Consider the following 19621-nt stretch of genomic DNA (forward strand, 5'->3'; position numbering starts at 1 on the left):
AGGATCAAGTTTACTTCCACATTTAAATCCTGCCAAATTTTTGTCACAGTATGTTCTTCAGTGAATCATGTTTCATTTGTATGCTTTCATCTCTGCGAAATTCTGCTATTTCTTTTATATAATTTGTAACCATTTCATAAAATGATTTATTCTTTTTCAATAAGTGTACTATTTCTCGTTCTGTTTAAATATCTAAAGTTCATTTCACGTGAAGTACGTATCAAAACATGTATTGACATTTTTGAAATATTTTAATTAGATTGAAGAGACGAAGCAAATTTTTTATAGTTGGTAATTCCTTTTTAAAATAAAATTCATGTACTGCACGAGGAATGACCTTCTGGTTTGATTGTATTATCCAATTTTATTTGTTTCCTTCCTCTTGTCTCAACTTTCAAATGTTATTGTTATTATCGTTGGTTTCATCGTCTGTTTTAATTACTTTGTACAGACTAGCTTAGAAAACTTTTGTCAAAATACTACATAATGTAACTACATCGCTTATATTTATATTTTGTTCTCTGGCTCGAAGTCTCTCAAACACATTTCCGATCACAGTTTTTTCTTCGGGTGTTAAATTGTGTCGTATTATTTTGATATACGAATTACTATTACTACTGTCTGTCACATTTATTATTTGTCACCAAATTGAATTAAACTAAGTTACTTACAATTCACAAAAAGTAAACGTAAAAGCTTCTTCCACTACAATAATATAACAAATATAATATTATAATATTACTACAAACAATTCTGTTCTCTGGTTTATGAAACCTCTGTTAGTGCGCTTATGAAACCGACTTACAGAAAACAGACAATAAAATAGCTACCCGAACAATGGCGTTGTTGTCTATTATATCGCCTTAATTTGCGACTATGTTGTTGAGATCTCAGACATTATCTACCGTTAGAGAAAGATATAAACTACAACATTGCAGATAACTTCAAGTTCAATCGTACACGCTGACAATGTTACATTTTCCCTAAAACGCAAATATTTGCCAAAACATTTGAACAGTTTAAAAATAGACCAGTCAAATTATTGAAATGTATTTCATATAAAATAAGATCTCTTCTATCTGAGCGTATATTCTTTGAGTAGTCAGAAGAAAAAGGTTTTTGTCAATTTTAAAGAGATCCAACAGATTCTGCAATAATCCACTAATTTATTTATTAAATGATCGAATTTTCTCCATTTGTCGGAACAAAATTATTTTTTTCTAAAAGATAAACATCCAAATTTACTGGCCTGTAAAAAATCATTAAAACATGAGTCACTTGCTACAATTGTGGTAAGTACTTTACTGTAGATAGCGATAGAAAGATCGATTCGAATTAGACTGGCTTCAATGGAAACTGAAAATTCTCCTTTTCACTATAAGAGAATATTTGCTCACATCTACGCATGTTCAAGATGGCACTTTGCCACAGAATGTTCTTCCTACGAAACTGCGTAAAGGCAGGTTTACACATATCCAATAACAGGCGCCAGTTGCACTGACACGACAGCACTGGCATAATAGTAGCATCATGTAAACACTTTTTTAGGCCACTTCAGCGCTGTCTGCCAGCGCTCTCTCGAATAGAGACCTGTTGTTTTTTTTATACCAATGCCCCTGTCACGCGTACAACAAACGGTTAACTTCATTACGTATAAACTGGCGTATTGGTGAGACTGGCGTTAGCTACTGGATACGTGTAAACGTGCCTGTCCAGCCTGTCCTAGTCAAGCACTGGCGTGTCAGTCACTGTGTAAACCTGGCTTAAATGTTCAACATGATCAGTGTCAATGTCAGTGGCAGAACATTCGACTGCAGGTCGAGAGGTCCACGGTTCAAACATTTATTATGATTGAAAGACAACGACAAACAAATCAAATCATCATCTAAATAGGTCAAAAATTTTAATTTTTGAAGCGTTTTCACTGTGAATATAAAATATTTTTAAACCGTTAAAGGAACAAAAACATTATTTTATTTTAAAAACATCAACTTAATGTGTCATAAATTCTGTTAAAGAGATCTTTTCTTCAGATGCAAATCCACTAATGGATGTTAGCGATCACATTTTCCATTAATTCTCTATTTTTTGCAATATGTATCAGAGATTAAATGTCGTCAATCCCTGTCCATTGCCTTATGTTTCGGAGCCAGGACATTTTCTTGCGTCCCATTCCTCTCTTGCCTTCAATTTTACCCTCGATTATAAGTTGGAGGAACTGGTATTTTTCATTTTGCATGATGTGATCTAGATACGCCGTTTTCCTTTTCTTGGTGGTTTCGAAAAGTTTGCGTTCTTGGTTTATTCTTTTAAGGACATCTATATTTGTGATTTTCGCTGTCCATGGTATTTTTAGGATACGGCGATAGAGCCACATTTCGAAAGCTTCTAATCTGTTTATATCCCTCGTTTTGAGTGTCCAGCCCTCTACGCCATATAGCAGCACTGACCACACGTAGCACTTAGTAAACCTTAGTCTCAGCTGAAGATCGAACTCTAAACAAGTCAGTATCTTCTTGAATTTTACGAAAGCTTGTCGAGCTTGCTCAATGCGACATTTTACTCCCCTGTTCGATGCCCAGTCTTTAAAAAGTCACGATCCCAGGTATTTAAATTTACTCACTCTTTCAATGGACTTAGTATTCAGTGTTATGGTGGAGTTTTCAAGTGCATCCAAGTTTCTGGAGATGATCATAAATTTGGTTTTTTTGGTATTAATCTCTAATCCCATTCGCTTACTGTATTCTCCGATTATAGTGACAAGTTGTTGAAGATCGACTATGTCACAAATTAAGACACCATCATCAGCATATCGTATGTTGTTGATCAATACTCCATTCACTTTGATTCCCATCTTTGCATCCTCCAAAGACTCTTGAAATATGGCTTCCGAATAAATGTTAAATAAAAGAGGGGAAAGCACACATCCCTGTCGAACGCCCCTTCTTATATGTATGGGTTTGGATATAGAATTGTCTATTTTTAACTGTGCCGTTTGATGCCAGTACAAGTTTTCAATGCATCTTATGTCTTTTTGGTCTATATCAACTTTCTTGAGGATCTGCATTAACTTGTGGTGTTGGACACGATCAAACGCTTTTTGGTAATCTAAAAAGCATAGGAACACATCCTTCTTCTGATCGTAACAATTTTGGACCAGCTCCTGTGTTGCTACTATTGCTTCTCGTGTTTTTAAACCTTGCCTAAACCCGACCTGGGAGTCACTGATGTCCCATTCACATTTTTTGTATAATCTTTGATGTAGTATTTTTAAGAATATCTTTAAAGTGTGACTCATCAGGCTAATGAGTCTGTGATCCTCACATCTTTTTGCATTGACTTTCTTGGGCAGGGGAATAAAGGTAGAGCGTAACCACTGTTGAGGATAGCAGCCAGTTTCATAAATTAAGTTAAATATTTTGTGTAGTGCTGAAATTCCCCTTTCATCCAGTAATTTGAGTATTCCTGACGGGATTTCATCTGGTCCAGGTGCCTTATTGTTTTTTGAATTTAATATTTTCTTTTCTATCTCCTCTTTGGTGATTGGAGGGCCAGTCAGCTGGTCGTCTGTATAAACTTCCCTCATGGGTCTTTCGTCATGGAAGAGCTCCTGGATATAATTTTCCCATATATCAATTTTCTCCTTTTCACCCAGCACTATCTGGTTATCCTGATTAACTATGGTAGTTAGTCTTCGTTTTCTTTATATTCCAGCAGTCTCCTTAAGCTTTTTATGTAAATTACGGTCGTCGTGCTGTCGTTGTAAATGTTCTAGATTGATACATTGTTGCTTAAGCCATTCATTTATTGCTATTCTTGTTTTTGCTTTTATTTACCTGTTAATGTTTTCATACATATTGCAGCCATCTTGGTTATTCTTGTGTCTTCGTCGTTCTTCCATTAGTAATAGTATTTCTTCTGTCATCCATTTTTGCCTCTTGTTATTTTGTTTGTACCCTAAGTTGTTTTTCATGATGTCTGTTACAGCACTTGTAATCGTATTCCATGTTGGTGTTAGATCTTCGGCAATGTTTGTCGTCAATATTTGAATTTGTGCGTTTATTTTATAGCTTATTTCTGCTTGTATCATTGGGTCTTTCAGTTTGTCCAGTGCTATCTGTTGTTGAGTTTCAGGCTTGTTCTTGCATGAAAGAGCGATCTTTATGACGGCCACTAATAGTACGTAGTCAGAAGGTTGTGCTGAATCTACCGTAAAGAGATCACACAATGCTTTTATTCCGCATAATAGAATAAATTCTGTTAGAGGGATCACACAGTGCTTTTATTTTAAGAAAATAGAATTAATTATCTTATAAATAGAATTAATCTTTAACAGAATTTATGACAAGAGTCCAAAATATCTGCTCCAATTAAAATGCATTTCAGTAAGAAAAACATCTGCTAACAAAGGTTTTGAATAAAAAATGAATATTCATTGTCTTCTATAAACAAGGAATTTTAGAAGATGGAAGAAAGGAAACAACATAATACCATAACCAATCCAGAATGGCTTACAAGAAGGGATTTGAAGACAACAATAAGATATGCAAAGGACTTATTAGAAAAATTAAAAAGGATAGGAAATAAATACAAGATTCAAAACAACCAACAGACTGAGATATTTTCTGTCAAACCAAACCAAACAGCACACAGAAGAGATCAAAGAATTGCATATACGAAATACCTTGTGAATGCAACAATTTTTATGTGGTTATATGTATATATCAAAAACAGAAACTTCGGCAAATCCCAGATATGTAAACATTCATGGGACAATTGGTACAGAGTACAATGGAAATATACATCAATAGTAATGAAACAAATAGACAGCAAAAAGATCGATTCAAAAAATCAGCGCTCATCTTACTTAATGAAGAATCTGTAGCAAACCCATAACATAATATAGCATGCTCTGATTATCAACACTAAATGAACAAGTCAGCAACAAGAATATAACAACATTAATAGATTATATAATAATATAAATTATATTATATATAATTATAATTATATATTATATATATATATAATTAATTAATAGATTAATATATTATATATATATATATATATATATATATATATATATATATATATATATATATATATATATATATATAAATACGCGAAAAGATTAACATTTAGAGGAAAAGGATAGAGAGGAAAATAATAAATTAATCAATGAGAAGTGGATTTTAGTATGTTAACAAATTTATTCTTGTGTTTAATATGGTACACCTTTAGTTATAATAACTCAACTTTTTTGACTATTGTATATAATTTCAAAAATTTATAAATGGGGATATAGCTCAGTGGTAGAGCATTCGACTGCAGATCGAGAGGTCCCCGGTTCAAACCCGGGTGTCCCCTACTTTTTTTATTTTTACGAAATAAAATTTAGTTAAAATGTAAATATATATATATATATATATATATATATATATATATATATATATATATATATATATATATATACATATATATATATATATATATATATATATATATATATATATATATATATATATATATATATATATATATATATATATATATATATATATATATATATATATATATATATATATATATATATATATATATATATATATATATATATATATATATATATATATATATATATATATATATATATATATATATATATATATATATATATATATATATATATATATATATATATATATATATATAAAAATTTGACTAATATTTTTCGTTATCTTTCACTTATAAATAATATATATACATTTATATAATATATATATATATATATATATATATATATATAAATATATATATATACATATATATATATATATATATATATATATATATATATATATATATATATATATATATGTATATATATATATATTTATATATATATATAGACGTGTAAACCACCATAAGGAAGCCATTTGCGCTAGACTTCACCGCATATAGGCAGCCCATAGTGTGCATACGAAGCCCGAAGTCGGGCTTCGTAAGATTTCTGTGTATATCTGCTTAGCCGTACTCTTGATGAGTTCATAATTGATAGCAGTGGATTCCCCTACCCCTCTTAAATATACGTCATTATGACATGTCACACTACATCTTCAGTTTTTTTAAATATATCGATATTTCAAATTTTTTGAGGGCTTCTCATGGGCTTATACACATCTCAAGTTATACAGATTTAGTTCACGATAAAACTGTAAGGCGGCACTGCTGTTTTATATATATATAAGAGGTGTACATAAATTCCGAATGATGCGAGCCAAAGTATTTGGCCTGTTAAGTGAAGCCCGCTCATTTGGCAACAATGGGAAAATGTAATTTCGTGAACTCGTAATTTATTTCTGTCATAAAATAAACAGTGAGAATTTTTAAACGCAATTATGTAGATCAAAACTTTGCCCCTATCTTTTATAATATGGTATTTATAATTTAATTTGTGCAAAATTATATGAAATACCAACATATTATTATATTGGGCACAATATTTGTTATGTGTAAGAAAAAAAATTGGAATTTTTCAAAAACACATTGTATTCTATAAGCACAAACCTGTAATACTTGGGCAGTAAGCTGTTACTTCTAGCCCGTGAGGCGAGGACAAAAATGCGGGTTAAGTGAATCAAGTTAAAAATCTGAACATAGCTTTTCTATAGTATAAGTAATCAAGTAATTAAATTATGATCTAAGTGGGTGAAATGTTAAAGTTAACTTAAGTAAGGGGGCCATAGGACCATAGGAAACTAGATAAAAATTAATCGGAGTTGTTTTTTGGCATTTACAATTAATAAAAAAATTATGCCAGGCACACAGGGTGGGGCTTTCACCCCGTCAGACGACTTCAAATATTACTTAAAACAATTGCGTTTAGGCGTTTAGGGATTTCTGGCGAGGTGAAAACCCTACCCTGTGGGTCAGGTATAATTATTTTTAATAAATGCGAATTTCTAATAAGAACAACAACAACAGCTACTATTACTACCAGTTTTTTCGTTTTTCCTATGACCGTATGGCCCACTCACTTTAATTTAACTTTAACACTTTACCTTGATTTAATGCCCCACTTAGACGCTGTCAGACTTTAATTACTTCGTTACTCATATTAAAAACAATCTCTGCACAAAATAATAAACCGCTTAAAAGTATTGATCGTGTTAAACTAGAGTTGAGAAGTAACGTTTCGCTGGTCCTTGTGAGGAGCTCATTCACTATTAAAAAAGGGAATAATTGTCAGGTAGAATGCATTGCTGGTTCAACAGCAGTGAATTTCTATAGTTACAATTTAACATTTTTAATATAATTAATTCTGTATCTGTGTTTATTTAAATTTGAGATTATTACGGTACTTATGTGCCGTTAAAATTGTATGTCTAGTTAAGAATAGAGCTATTATATTATCAAAAAAAAAAATTTAAATTTTATTTAATGTGTTCTTTATACAAATAAAAATTAAATAAATTACAATTATACAAAACTCATTTTTTATACTTCTATAAGAATATTTTTATTATGTATAATTGGCAATTACAACTGATATTACAATTTGTGAGGCAACAATCAACGTGGATCCAAATCATACATTATCATTAGAATTCTAATATTGATAGGTGGTAATTAATGAGCCAGGATATTTTTTAAAATATTTTATTATAAACTAAATTTCAAAAACTTATAAAATTACAAATAAAGTATTTTTCTATTAATAAAAAAAGAAAAAATTAGTAATAACGCAAATCTCTAAACTATCGGTAAACATACATTATTATGTGTTCAATCTAAAAGTGTTATAAACAAATGTTTTTATTCGAACCCAGTCCTTATTTTTTAAAATCTTGTTATTTTTTGAAATGAATGACTCGCATTCTTCTTTTTTAGGGGTTATTTTTTCCTCAATATGATGTTTGAAGTAAAGCTTTACAATATTTTTTTCTTGCGCACTCCATCGGATTCGACCATTTTTAATACAGGGTTCCTGATATTCATCTGCAAGAAAGGGAAGTAAAATATTCAACTAAAGCATATAATAATACTTACCATTTTCCTCTTGTTTATCGTCAGTTTCATCTAATTTTGAAGGTTCTGCTGCAATATCTGTCAAGCCAATTTTAGAAACATCTTCGTCATTTGATTCAGAACTAATGTAAACATCGTTTTCAAATTTAAGTTCTGATAATGATTTTCCTTTAAACTCTTTTCCTTTACCTTTTTCCAGTAACATCAATACCTTTGCAACTTTGGCTGTTTGAAATATATTTTGTGGTAGCCTGTATTAAAAAAATTATGAAAATTTTATGACATAGAAAATATAAATAAAAATACCTGTAAAATTCAGAGTGAGTTTTCTTAGTATGCCCCATAAATGTAGCAATTTGTTCCATTTCGCTATCATCCATTGTCATAAGCTGCAAAGTTGTCGCTATATGTTTTCTAAATCTGGTTGATGTTAAGAGAGTAGGGCGTTTTGCACCACATGCTGCAGCTAATTTTCTAATTACGTGGTATCCTGCCATCCATCTATTTGCCGAACCAGGATTCGCAAACATGTATGGATTAGAAGTGGGTACAACATTTGCTTGCTCTCTAATTTTCAACATTAATTTTATGAATTTTTGTATTTGGGGAGAAAATAAAATTGCTATACATTTAGAACCCTTGCCTCCAGTAACTACCCTTTTGAATCGTTGACTTAATACTTTTTCAACAGTTGTTAGTGATTCAAGAAAAGCATTTTCATTTGTATTATCGAGAATTCTGTTGTAAGTGGATATTTTGAGATATTGTACATCGCCAATACGTTTTCTATTAAATGCAACAGTTAATGCTAAAACGCACTCTGTTAATATCTTATAATTTACGTTAATGTTGATGTTATCTAACAGTTCATTATATGCAGCATTTGCCAAACTATGTACGTAAGTTTGAAATGCTTGTATGTCTTCACTTAATGGAAGAGTTGTAGGTTTTTCCCATTGGCGTTCATTTAACACCTTTAAAGCTATACTTGAAACTTCACTACACCAATGACCCTGAATTAATTTTCTAAGATCTTTTATTTCTTCTTTTTTTCTATTCCTATCTTCCCATGTAATATTAGGTAATTGTTTCTTCTCAATTACTAGTTTTAGGGCAATATTACACATTATTTTTAAATTGGTACCCATATGTAATGCTAATGACGGAGCTTTGTAGCACTTCTCCACAGGATCATAGGAACTTATTTCCTTAGTTGCAGTTATAAGATTTTGGAAACATTCTGGTTTCATTGCACTAAAAAGTCCCACAATTGATTTATCGATAGTTTTAAGAGCTATTAAAAGTCTTCCCATTTCCCTCATTTTATTAGATATGTGTGTAGAGATTTGTTGTCTTTTGTGTTTGTTCAAAAGGTGTTCACCATATAAACAAATAAGTGTGTCGCTTTTTGCAACTAAACTTATATTATCTGCTCTCATAATGGTAAATACTTCTTCTTTTAGCCGTGCTGCTTTCAAAAAATCTCGATTTTTAGAAATCATCGACACCAAAAAATCTTGGCTTTTAGTTAAACATCTTTTCCCAGGATTTGTTTCACCGATTGGTTTTTGTTTGCAAACTTTTACATGTTTATATAAAAGCGTTTTTGAGTAATGCCCTAGGCAATATATGCATGCAAAATATTCCGTTTCGGGGTTACTGGAAGTTCTTACAGGATTTGTTAAATTTTTTTCAGTTTTCAAATGAAAGTACCCTTGTTTTCTCAAAGCAGACACCATCGACAATCGTTCTATGCTTCTCGGTGGCAGATTTTTAATTTGAATCACTTGTTGATTATTAGAGTGATGTCTGAACAAATGTCTGGTAAAATGTGTAATTACATCACCAAAACAAATGGGACAAATTGTTGGTCTTTCTCGGGCAGATGACTTTCTCTTGTACTCGTAATTATGAATGTCATTCTGAAAATAGGTTAGAGTTAAGTTATTCTGTTTGGCTGTAGGTAGTCAGATGACTATATTAAGTACGTTTAATAGCTAACAACTATTAAGTTTTAACAATTATTACTGACTTATTTCTAATTTTTAAGTTTGTGCAAGGGCGAACCAATATTAATATTTTCAGTTAACAAATATTAACAAGACAAATTATTTTACTTTCTTTTTATCTATAGTATCAGAAAATAGTTTGGATCCATAGGTATTTGCTTGGTAATGAAGCATACGCAAGGGAGAAAGATAATGATGGAAAATTGTTGTTGGATTGACGGTAAATGTTTACTAGTTTGGTTAAAAATATGATAATTCGTAATTCAAAGTGTCAAAAATTAGCGTGAAATTGACTGAGGCATTGCAGGATGATGCAGTTTATTGCCAAATAAATGAGGCAGTGATAGAAATAAACAAATAGTTCTGGACTACGGCACTGATAATAGATAATAAATGACATAAATACGTAGAGGTAACAAGAGATTTGACACACTTTATTAGGATTACATAAATGATAAAAATTTTTCTTTTTGGAATAACTGTGGTCAGCAAAATAAATTTTTGGACTGAATTTTAAATATTTTATAATTAATTTATTGGTCGAAAATTAAGTATGTAATAAAAATAAATTACGGTTATATTAAATGAAGTCCCAGGCACTGCATTGTTTTCTTGATTCTGGATATTAATATGTTCTGGTTCATAACATTTACTTTTAATTGTTTTATCTGTTGAATGGTTCCAAAGAGAAGGTCCGGCTTTGTCAACAATTTCTTCTGGATTATAAGTATCCTTTGAAACAAGTTTTTCTAGAATCATTTGTCCACTTGGACTTTCAGATAAATCTGCATTTTGCAATAGGCATAAATTTTCTGATTTTGGCGGAGTAAGGTCTTCCTAAAATTGTTTAATATTGAAGTAACTAGGAAAATTTTTACACTTATACAATAGATATTAAAATATTTGCAATCTCATTTCTACTTAATCTAATTTTAATTGTTATTTTTTATTACCAGGAAGTTGAAAAAATATGTGCAAATTGCAAGGAGAAATTTCTGGATTTTTTGTATAACATAACTAAGGTTGTATGTAGAAACATAGGCCATAATTATCTAAAAACGGTATAAAAGTTATAAAAAAAAGGAGGAAATACATATTATCTATTGTTTGATTAGTTGACGAGGTGACAGATCACGAAATATTTTTAGGGGAGAAAATATAATCACTTAAAGTAGTAGCGTGCGATAAGAAAGTTCTTAATCAAAATTATTATTATCAGAAAAAAGAAATTTTTGAACTTATAGGTTTATATGTTTATATGAATTATCTTGCCTAGTACATTCGATTGTTTTCAATCATCATCAGGGCAGTCATCTAGAAGTGGAAGAAGACACAAATGATTTCATCATATCGTTTATCAGACATCCTACTTAAGAGTGAGTCACATAGTCAAAAATACATTGCGAAAAGTTTAAAATTTTTATAAAATATTACAAACAAAGAAAAAATGCCAATAAAGACAAATGTTAAACATTGATAGACAAATGACAATCTGAAATACACTTCTTAGGTATTTCCGTTTAACATATGTCTATAAATTTTTAACGTGCTTGTTTGTTAGCATAATTTTTCTCTTATGTAATATTTTTATTATATTTAATACTAAAAATAAATGTCTTTATTATTTCCAAAGAAAAAAAACAAATATTACAATAGAAACAAAAGGCGAAGTTCAAACTATTTGATGCATAGGAATCAATGGCTTGCTCTTCCACTTAGCCCTAAAGGAGTCGCTAACATACATATCATACATTGCATTTTCAATTGTTTAAATAAGAAATAAACCGTTAGAACTATGGCGCTGTCTTACCTACATATCTTGTGTCCTAATTCTACTAAAAGTATTCTAATTCTACTGAAAGTGTCTATCCGCAAGGAGATAAGACTTAAAATGCTTTTTAAAGCTCTGAATTGTGCCATTCGTAATTAAGTAGGGTGTAAAATAATGGTTATAATGAAGCCATTTGTTTCTTCTACTGTGGGTAGTTTCCACTTCTAAAGGTCTGCATTGATGATAGAAAACAATCAAAAGTACTAGGCAAGATATTTGATAAAACATATGACTATAAGAATACAAAAAACTTCCCTTTTCTACAACCATTATTATTTTGCCTCTTTAATTATTAATTACAAAACTAGTACCCTTTAGCAACACCAACTTCTACCGTCAGCAAAAATTACTCTTCTAGAAAAACATATCGAGATTTTGTTGTACCATCAAAACGTATTAATTTTCACTGATTCGAGTAATTTCATTTTGCTTGAATAATATTAATAAATAGTAAAAAGTGAGACAAAATAATAGTAAAAAGACGACGAGATCAGCTAATTACTTAAGGTCAAACAAATAAACCAAAGAACAAAGGTAGGATTGTTGACGCAAAAACGAGAAATATTTGTGGTACACAGAACAGAACGAAATGAAAGTTTCAAAACTGTATGAGGAAAAAAGCGAAAAACACTAATGTAACATAATTTATTAGTCTAAATATTGTAGAAAATTTAGTTTGGGAAAAAAGGAACTTACGTCCTCATAAAATGGCATCTCAAAGTTTTCTTTATTTTCTGAATTGTTGATATTTAATTCTATTTTAGAAATATTTTTAGATTTTTCACTTTTCGTTTCAAATTCTATATCTTCACCCAAAAAAAGAGTTTCGGTTGTCTCAGCACAGTTTTCTAGATTTTGAATAAGGTTTGAATCTAGTTTATTAAGAATGTTTACTTCTCTACTTAAAATTTCCGATTCTGTAACTTCTGATCCTCTCATACTTTTCAAGTAATTTAGAACTTTTGTTTCTGATGGTAGGCACTTGTTATCCTAGAAGCATTTACACTTGAGAAAGAATGTACATACAACTTTTTAAATTTTACTCTTACTACAGTAGTTAATAAAACGTTTTCAATCACATTAATTTTGGATTGATTTGGTCTCATTCCTGGCGATACACTCCGTTCAACATTATACTAAAACAAATCTTATGTGAGTATTTAAATACAAGAATTTATTATCATAATACTTTAAGTATATTAGGCCTTTTTGGAAATTTGTAATCCTCTGATTCTGGTGGAATATATTCTGAACCGGAGTCTTCGTAAAGTTCACTTTCGGAAGCTAATACTAATGAGTCTTGATCATTATTTTTCCATACTGAATCATTTCGAATTACTTCAATTCCTTCACTCACATATCCTTTAATATAAAAGAAGGTTGTTTATTAACGGTGGAAATATTAAGAGATATTATTAGTTGTTACAAAAATGGCATTAATGACGTAACAGTTGTTGGTATTTTTTAAATATCAAAAAGTGAAGAAGATAGATGACTTATTGGAAAAATAATGAAGGGCCATAGAAGAAAAGGACTTACGTTAAATAGAATGTACAGAGAATACATATAATATAAAGTCAGGTAATTCGGGAAAAGCTACAAAATAAGAAATTAGAGGAAAGGGAAAAGTTTAGCTGCCTGTGATCGGTATTCAAGAGGAAAATAAGTGCGGTGTATCAACGAAAATTAGAGTGATGTGAGTGAAGTAGAGAAAAGCTGACAAAGTACTAACTGACGGCAGACTTTCTGTAAAATAAATAAAAAACTGTAATGAGTAAAACCAAAGAGGATATATGGAAATGAATCATATGCAAAAGAATATTTATTGTTGTAGAAATGAAGATGTTATGGTGGGTATTTGCAACACTAAAATGGAAAGAACAGGAATGAAGAGACAGGTGCATTTAGCAGTGGCACCGATAAAAAACAAAATAGGAAAAATATATGAAATTGGTTGGAACACTTATCTTCAGAAAATATGCCAAATATCGAGTCTGGAAAGAGAGTTAATAATTAGAGGCACTTGTGGGCATGTGTAAACAATATAAGAACAGAATAATATATATAATATTACAAATTGTAACGGTTGACACCAACTTTTTTAAATTAGTAGTAATTGAAAACAAATTTTGGATACGTAGAGGTGAGAATAACTAACTAATTCTTAATTAATTGTAAGATAATCTCTTCAATGTCCAAATTGAAATATTTTAAAATATAATATTAAAAATCCACACCTTAATTTTAGTTACTTTTCGACGACGCCCTGTAATAAAAGTTTAAATCATACCAAAGGTCCCATGCAAAAACGTTAAATACTGACAATATGAATAATAATGTACTCGGACTTTTATTATTTAATTTGGACGTTTTGGAGCGTAAATTTCTATACATAAAATGTAAATAAGATTACTTACCCGTTTGATCTCGAGCCGCCAATTCTAATAAGAAACGAGAACGTTTCATTTTTAAAACACTTGACTAACTTAAAACTACACACTACACATTTATTTAAAAGTTGTCGAAAGTAAAGATCAATGTGTTCAACAAAAAATGTCTTACTAAGCAAATAACAATAATAACCCTATTTAATAATTGGCAACATCGCCGGGCTGCGAACAAGCATAAGAGCACAACGATTAGTATATAGACGGGATTCGAAAAATCCATCATATATTTGAGGATTCCTTTAATATGTATGTTATATTATTTAGTATATGCGAAAAATACCTCCCTTCTTACGTTGCGATGCCGGGCCACCACTAATCTGTATAATATACCGGGGTGGGTATCATCTGGAATAGCCGTATATATATATATATATATATATATATATATATATATATATATATATATATATATATATATATATATAAATGTATATATATTATTTATAAGTGAAAGATAACGAAAAATATTAGTCAAATTTTTTAAGTAAATGATTAAAAAATTTTAGTTTTTGAAGTATTTTCACTGTGATAATTTTTAAACCGTTTCAAAAAGTAACAAAATAGCATTTTATTTCAAACACAAGTTAATTCTTCTTCTTCTTAAAGTGCCCTCTCCTCAATGGAGGTTGTCTACTACAATTTTAAACTCTTCTCTATCTTCAGCTGTTCTTATTAGCTGTTCCAAATTTAGCCCTGTCCATTGTCGGATGTTTCTGAGCCACTATAGTCTTTTCATTCCTAGGCCTCTCTTTCCCTCGATTTTTCCTTTCACTATAAGTTGGGCATATTGGTACTTATTGTTTCTCAGTATGTGGCCTAGGTATGATGTTTTTCTAACTTTTACTGTGTTAAAAAGTTCTCTTTCCTTGCCTATTCTATGCAGCACTTCTTCGTTTGAGGTATGCGATGTCCATGAAATTTTGAGTATTCTCCGGTATATCCACATTTCAAAGGCCTTCAATTTATTTACGGTTGATGTTTTAAGGGTCCACGTTTCAACTGCATATAGAAGAGTCGACCAGACGTAGTATTTTGATAAACGTAGTCGAATTTCGAGTTTTATTCGAGAATCACAAAGCAGTTTTTTTATTTTTTTCGAAAGATTTTCTGGCCTGTTCTATTCTCGATCTTATTTCTAGATCAGGATTTAGGCTGCTATCGATCCAACATCCCAGGTACTTAAATCTATTGACATCACTTTGGTTTTTTTAATGTTTATTTTAATATCAAATTGCTCACAGGTCGAGTTGGTCTTGTCGATGAGTCGTTGTAGACCTAAGTCGCAATCCGCAATTAACACTGTATCATTGGCGTATCTGATACTGTTGATATTTACGCCATTCACATTGACTCCATCCTTGGAATCCTCCAATGCTTCTTTAAATAGAAACTCGGAGTAAAGATTAAACAGCAGAGGCGACAAAACACATCCCTGTCTAACTCCCCTCCTAATTTCTACTTCTGCGGATGTGGAACCTTCGATCCTAACTCTGGCGTTTTGGTTCCAGTACAAGTTTTTTAAGAATTTGATGTCTTTTCCATCTAAACTGACTTCTTGCAAACGTTCTAATAGTAGGTCGTGTCTTACTCTATCAAATGCTTTTTCGAAGTCTATAAAGCATATAAATATATCTTTCTGTTGGTCGTAGCATTTTTGGTCGAGAACTAGTAAACTGAACAGGGCTGCTCTCGTTCCCATGCCGGCTCTGAATCCAAACTGATCGTCTCCGATGATTGTTTCGCACTTTCTATAGATACGATTATGTACGATTTTTAGTAGGACTTTTACTGCATGACTCATAAGGCCTATCAGACGGAACTCTTTGCAGTGTTTTGGGTTTGGCTTTTTGGTAGTGGGATGAATATTGACTCCAGCCAATCTTGGGGTATTTTACCTGTATCATAAATGCGATTGAATAAAAGGACAAATATTTCGATATTTTCTTCGCTGATTAATTTTAACGTTTCTGGGTATATTCCGTCTGGACCTAGGCTTTTATTTGTTTTAAGATGATTAATTGCATTTATGATTTCAGATTTCAGAATTGTTGGCCCTTCGTTGTTGTTTTTTTTCTAATCTTGGTTCTTCTCGTATGTCGTGAAAAAGAATTTTAATATAGTTTTCCCATTCTTTCAGTTTATCTTCCGTTGATTCTAGCAGTTTGCCATCCGTGTTCAGCATGGTGTGAAAAGTCGTTCTCTTGGTAGTCGATGTAAACTCTTTTACCTTTTTATGTAAATTAAAAAAATCGTGCCTTTGTTGTAGTTCTTCTATTTCCACGCATTTTGTTTCCAGCCGTTTCTCTTTTGCTTCGGTTATTTTTTTTCGAATTATTCTATTTAGTCTTTTGTATTCTCCGTCCTTGTCATTTTTTCCTTTAGATTCTTTTCGTTTGTTCATTAATTGTAAAATCTCTTCTGTCATTTATTCCTGTCTGTTATTTCTAGGTGTTACTTTTAGATGTTTTTCCGTTATTTGTTCATTTGTTCTTTAATAGTTTTCCACAGAACGTTTATGTCATCGTACTCGCTAATTCTATTGTGGTCGATATTTCCTAAATTTTTGTTTAATTCTTTATTTGCTGTCTGATGTATGGTGTCGTTTTTCAATAATTGGATGTCTAATAGTTGGTGTTGAGGTTTTTGTTTCTTTATTAGTTTCCATCTTGCGCGATCTTTTGCAACAACAGGATTATGATCGGAATTGATGTCAGTTCCAGGATATGTTTTTGCACTGATGATTGCATTGTGATATCTTTTGTTGACCAATATGTAATCTATTTGGTTACGGATTACTCTGTTTTCATTGTGTTGTGGTGAAGTCCAAGTGTACAATCTGCGAGGGTGTAATTTAAACCATGTATTTGTCGCTACCATGTTATGTTGTTGGCAGAATTCGGTCATTCTCTCTCCCCTGTCGTTCCTTGCTCCAAGTCCGAAGTCTCCGATCAATCCAGAAACTTTTCCTCTACCTAACTTAGCATTAAAGTCACCTAAGATAAATGTTAGGTCTCGTTTTTTGGTTATCTTTATAAGTTTTTCTACGTCAGCATACCACGCTTCTAGCTCTTCTATGGGTTTATCGGCCGTAGGGGCATAAGTTTGAATGACGTTAATATTTACTGGCTTTTCGGATAGTTGAATAAGAAGACATCGGTCCGAAAATGGCACAAAGTTTGTGACGGCATTGTTATATTTGTCTTCTAAAATTACTCCAACCCCGTTACGATGAACCGGATCATTATTACCCGAGTAATAGAAAGTTTTGTTCATGGTTTTAACTTTACCTGAACCTGGCCATCTAACTTCTTTCAAACCCAATATCTGCAACCCTAAACGTTTCATTTCGTGGCATGCATTTGCTAGTTTTCCTGTTTCGAACAGACTTCTAACGTTCCATGTTGCAATCTTAAAGTTTGTATTTAAAATATTTAGGCTATTCCTCCCGGGGATTCTTCGCACCCCTTGATCATCTAAGATCTGCCGGGGACTAGGGGCCATTTCTGTTTGTGCTGTCATTGTAGTTTTCTTGGGAAATATATACCAGAGTGGTTTCCCGTTGCCTTCTCTGGTTTGTATTTTAGCCGATCCTCTGGACACAGACAAGTTAATTAACCAATTATAATTGACTAAGTTTAATAGGGATATCTTTTCAATATATACTCTGAGGAGATTTTTAATGAAGCCCTCACAAACCTAGACATGGGAATCCGAGTGAACGGTGAATACATCAATAATATCCGCTACGCCGATGACACTGTGTTACTAGCAACCAGCCTAAACGATCTGCAGGCCTTACTAGACCGAGTGCGAACTGTGAGCGTATCATACGGTCTGAACCTTAATATTAAGAAAACTAAATTCATGGTTGTCAGCCGTACAAATTTAGATCCCGGGGCACTAATGGCAGGTAGCGAAGAGATCCAGAGAGTCGACAGATTCACTTACCTCGGAACTACCCTCAACGTACAATGGAACTACGCTCAAGAGATTAGATCCAGAATTGAAATGGCACGGTCTACATTTATTAAGTTGAGATCCTTGCTGTGCTGCAGTGATCTCAGTTTGGGAACCAAGATGCGAATAGTGAGGTGCTCTGTTCTTCCAGTGTTACTATATGGAGTTGAAGCCTGGACACTGACGCAAGCCACTGAAAAACGAATCGAAGTCTTCGAGATGTGGATATACAGAAGGATACTAAAAATATCTTATGTGGACCATGTCACCAACGTTGAGGTCCTACAGCGCATGACAAAAGAAAAAGAAGTGCTTAATTTAATTAAACAACGCAAGCTTGAGTACCTCGGCCACGTGATGCGGAACGAAGAAAAATTTCGAATTCTTCAACTTGTTATGCAGGGTAAAGTATTTGGCAGAAGTGGACCGGGACGCCGTCGTATCTCGTGGTTGAAAAATCTCCGACAATGGTTTGAGATGACCTCAGCGGAGCTGTTTCGCAGAGCAGTCAACAAAACCATGATAGCCTTGATGATCGCCAACATCCGGACCGGATAAGGCACTGAAGAAGAAGAAGAAGAATAGGGATATTGTTTACGAGTAAAAATTTGTAATATAGGTGTCATAAATAAAGTGATTTTATTCTAGTAAACGAAATTAAAGCTCTGTGTGATCTCTAACCTAATTCAGTGTGGTCTTTTCATTGATAACTTTTACCTGTTCTAACCCTGTCTAACTTTCCGTAATCTTAAGAAAGTAGTTAACCTTGAACACCCACTCCCGATAAGCGGGCAGTTAGCTTCAGTCAGCTGCACGTGTCATGTTGAATTAACAGTGTCGAATAAATTGAATGTTAAATTCAGAATGGGTAGTGCCAACAAACGCAAAACTTTCGAAGAGAATCGTACGTTTCAAGGAAAATGGGAAAATCAATATTTCTTCATCGAATTAAAAGGCAAACCTCAGTGCATTATTTGTTGTCAAGTACTCGCGGTATCAAAAGAATACAATATTAGTAGGCATTATGAAACCCAGCACAAAACAAAATACGACGAACATCAAGGTGAAGCTCGCAATACTCTTGTAAAAGAACTTAAAGACAGTTGTTCAATCATCAGGCTTAGCAGCATCATATGAAGTATGTTTAGAGCTTGTCAACAGTAAAAAAGCATTTAGAGATGGAGAAATGACCAAGCTGTGTGCCGTTAAAATAGCGCGATCCTTTGGAGATGAAAAGATGGCCAAAAATTTTGAATGTGTTTTAGTTTCCCATGTGTTTCTGGACTAATCTGTTGATATTACTGACAAAAATCAGCTATTAATTTTTGTTAGATGCATCAGTGAAG

The 19621-nt window shown here is 32.0% G+C and overlaps 3 protein-coding genes and 1 non-coding gene across 4 annotated transcripts in view; 1 reads left to right on the forward strand and 3 right to left on the reverse strand.

Annotated features, from left to right (window-relative positions):
* Positions 1-19621, reverse strand: part of LOC140449022 (atrial natriuretic peptide receptor 1) — a 270323-nt gene that overhangs the window by 183175 nt on the left and 67527 nt on the right. The gene's annotated exons all lie outside the window — the stretch shown is intronic.
* On the forward strand, positions 5296-5367 carry TRNAC-GCA (transfer RNA cysteine (anticodon GCA)). The gene has a single exon. It is a non-coding gene; the product is annotated as a tRNA-Cys (tRNA).
* On the reverse strand, positions 7750-8801 carry LOC140448497 (uncharacterized). Its single transcript, XM_072541581.1, has 3 exons — positions 8335-8801; positions 8050-8279; positions 7750-7998 (listed from the first exon to the last, which is right to left on the reverse strand). Exons 1-3 carry the CDS (start codon positions 8607-8609, stop codon positions 7778-7780), a joined length of 726 nt encoding a protein of 241 aa, XP_072397682.1. The 5' UTR covers positions 8610-8801; the 3' UTR covers positions 7750-7777.
* LOC140448236 (uncharacterized) lies at positions 8755-13143 on the reverse strand. The gene is made up of 5 exons (XM_072541341.1): positions 12918-13143; positions 12565-12858; positions 10611-10874; positions 8871-9950; positions 8755-8814 (listed from the first exon to the last, which is right to left on the reverse strand). Exons 1-5 carry the CDS (start codon positions 12972-12974, stop codon positions 8755-8757), a joined length of 1755 nt encoding a protein of 584 aa, XP_072397442.1. The 5' UTR covers positions 12975-13143.

Source organism: Diabrotica undecimpunctata, chromosome 8, assembly GCF_040954645.1.
Source record: "Diabrotica undecimpunctata isolate CICGRU chromosome 8, icDiaUnde3, whole genome shotgun sequence".
Lineage (NCBI taxonomy): Eukaryota > Metazoa > Arthropoda > Insecta > Coleoptera > Chrysomelidae > Diabrotica > Diabrotica undecimpunctata.